Here is a 3,184-nt window from a genome sequence, read left to right as displayed (position 1 = left end):
ATGTTACGGATCAGGTAAGCGCCCTGTGCATCTGGCACACAGGAAGTAAGAACATAAAAAGAGCCTTCTAGATCCGACCAGCTGTCCATCCAGTCCGGCATCATGTCTCTCACACTGGCCAGCCAGTTCCTCTGGAGGGCCAACAACACGGCATAGAGGCCGAGGCCTTCCCCGATCTTGCCTCCTGAGTCTGGGATCCAGAGGATTAGTGCCTCTGAATGTGGAGGTTCCCCTCAGTCACCATGGCTAGCAGCCATTGACAGACTTCTCCATGAATCTGTCTCATCCTCTTTTCAAGTTGTCCATTCCTGTGGCCATCACAACACCCTCTGGCAGCAAATCCCTCATTTGAGTCACTCTCTGTGTTAAGTAGCGTTCCCGTTTGTCCGCCCTGAACCAACTGCCCGTCAGTAATGTGTCTGAAAGCAGACTTCTGAACATATCTTTGCAGCGTAGCTTTATCCATGTGGGTAACGGGTAGCCCACGCAAAGCACGCGGCTCCGATCCTGAAATAACTTTGCTGGCTCTCAGTTCCTTTGGTAAAGTCAAGATCGGCACTTTAGATTAAGCCCAGGAACTCTATAAGTTCCTAGCACTGGGGTAGTAGTAGTAGAAGAAGAGGTTGGATTTATACCCCGCCCTTCACTCGGCGTCTCAGAGCGGCTTAAAATCTCCTTCCTCTCCCCACAACAGACACTCTATGAGGAAGGTGGGGCTGAGAGAGCTCTTTTCAGAACTGTCCTTGAGAGAGAACATCTCTGAGAGAACTTGTGAGTGGCCCAAAGTCACACCAACAGCTGCATGTGGAGGAGGAGTGGGGAATCAAACCCTGTTCTCCCTCGATTTAGCCTCAGAGCCTTGGCTCGGTGGTACAATAAAAACGGCAGGCAGGAGATCTCGTGCAAGAAGCAAAGTTTTGCCCTTGCTTCTTGGACCCAGCCTTGGTCTCCGCATTGAAACACTCATTTCTGTAACCTCCCACCGGCTAAATACGCTCCTGCTAGCGTAGCGCTGAGCTGACCTGCCAGAAATCCTTCACAATCACTCAGAGCCACCTCCAAACCTGAACGGCCTGCTTAGAGATGTGAAGACCCGAGGGAAAAAACAGAACATTTCAGGGGGGAAATGGGTTTTTTTCCGTTTTTTCCCTGAAGCCTTTTTGCTTTTTTCCGAAAAATTGAAAAAAGAAAATTATAGAATGTTTTATTTTAACATGATGAATAAAATATTTTAAGACAAGGTGTTCAAATATTTTCCAAATAATTTCATATATATATGGTATCAGATTGATCTATTTTCTGTGCACTGAGGACAAGCAAGTCCTAGGTTACAAACTGAACTCTCCAATGCAAGATGCATTTCTTCCTTTAGGAGGTGCTATTGTCAGAAGACAATAAAAAGGTTTCAGTTTTGTTTTTGCATGTGGGTGGGTATTCTGTTTGTAATAATTGTTTGGATACACTATATTTTTAATATGCTAGTTGTGATAATTTCATGCCAAGTAAAAATGTCCATAGTCATATTTTATGTTCCTAAAGTAACAGAATGACTTTCAATCTAGAAAAGACAAAAGAAATGCTAATGTAGCATTTTTTTCAATTTTTCCGAAAATTTCCGTTTTCCCCCGAAAAAACCCAGGGGGGGAAACGGGTTTTTTTTTTCAGAGCTTCAAAATTTCCGGAAATTTTACATCTCTAGGCCTGCAGTGATCCACCGAGAGCCTCCTTTGACCCTTTCTCTCCCCCCTCCCCCCTTTGCAGGAGTCTTTCAACAACGTCAAACAGTGGCTGCAAGAAATAGACCGCTACGCCAGCGAAAACGTTAACAAGCTATTGGTAGGGAACAAGTGTGATCTGACCACAAAGAAAGTAGTAGACTACACAACAGCGAAGGTAAGTCGGGGGCCGGGGGGGGAGAGATCGTGTTCTGGGGGCTTCTGTAGCACCTAAAAGACTAACAAAATTTGTGACGGGGTGTGAGCTTTCGTGAGTCACTGCTTGCTGCTTCTTTTTAAGTTTTAACTGCTTACTTCTTCAGATCCAGCTAGAACGTGAGTCCAGCTGTCCTTATATCTTGGAGAGCGGAGTGATGTCAGATGCCAGATGACATTAGCAGGCAAATGACAGTAGCAGGCATGATTGGATTAGGTGTGAGATGCAAAGGGGGTGGTAAAAGAAGAAGAGGAAGAAGAGATTGGATTTATACCCTATGGCCCTTCACTACCCAAAGGAGTCTCTGAGCGGCTCACAAACTCCTTTCCCTTCCCCTTCCCGCAACAGACACCCTGTGAGGTAGGTGGGGCTGAGAGAGCTCTGACAGAAACTGCTCTTTTTCAAGGACATGTACCAGATTTAGCCAATGCCTGACACAGAGCTGCAGATCTGTTCTGCCTTAGCACACACACACACACATCTTAGTCCCGTTCAAGAGGTAGGGGTAAAGTTGAAAGCGGAAGGCACAGGTTTAGTAGCTGTTGACTGTACTTGAACAAACGTTCTCCAATAGTCTTGATAAGACCAGCTGCATGTTTGGATATAGAGGTAAATTTTATAACACTGAGAAACATTTCAATAGTAGCATATTAATTGCTGGACATAATGAACTCATCTCTGAAAAAGTTTAGTTTACAGCGACTGCTCCCCCCCCCTTTTTTTTTTTTGCTTTCAAGTTGCTTCTGATGTATGATGCTCCCGTTTGGCTTTCAGGGGAAGAGATGTTCAGAGGTGGTTCGCCACTGCCTGCCTCTGCCTAGCAACCCTTTGGCGGTCTCCCATCCGAGTACTAAACAGGGACGACTCTGCTTAACTCTTGAGATCTGACGAGATCGGGCTAGCCCGGGCTCCATGTTGGGGCAGAGGTGGTTCGCCACCGCCTGCCTCTGCACAGCAACCCTTTGGCGGTCTCCCATCCGAGCACTAACCAGGGACGACTCATGTTTAACTCTTGAGATCTGATGAGATCGGGCTAGCCCGGGCTCCATGTTGGGGCAGAGGTGGTTCGCCACCGCCTGCCTCTGCACAGCAACCCTTTGGCGGTCTCCCATCCGAGCACTAACCAGGGACGACTCATGTTTAACTCTTGAGATCTGACGAGATCGGGCTAGCCCGGGCTCCATGTTGGGGCAGAGGTGGTTCGCCACCGCCTGCCTCTGCATAGCAACCCTTTGGCGGTCTCCCATCCGAG

General features: G+C 47.4%; 1 protein-coding gene across 1 annotated transcript in view; it reads left to right on the top strand.

Annotated features, from left to right (window-relative positions):
* Positions 1-5: 5 nt before the first annotated feature.
* RAB1A (RAB1A, member RAS oncogene family) overlaps positions 6-3,184 on the top strand; it is a gene marked incomplete at its 5' end in the record, with an annotated part of 4,484 nt that continues 1,305 nt past the window's right edge. Inside the window, 2 exons of the mRNA XM_015415743.1 lie at positions 6-14; positions 1,762-1,893. Coding sequence (XP_015271229.1) covers positions 6-14; positions 1,762-1,893 — 141 coding nt within the window. The remainder of the gene's footprint in view (positions 15-1,761; positions 1,894-3,184) is intronic.

This window comes from Gekko japonicus, unplaced genomic scaffold (genome assembly GCF_001447785.1).
Source record: "Gekko japonicus isolate JY-2015 unplaced genomic scaffold, Gekko_japonicus_V1.1 scaffold5460, whole genome shotgun sequence".
In the NCBI taxonomy this organism is placed as follows: domain Eukaryota; kingdom Metazoa; phylum Chordata; class Lepidosauria; order Squamata; family Gekkonidae; genus Gekko; species Gekko japonicus.
This window is presented reverse-complemented; position numbering and strand designations above follow the sequence as displayed.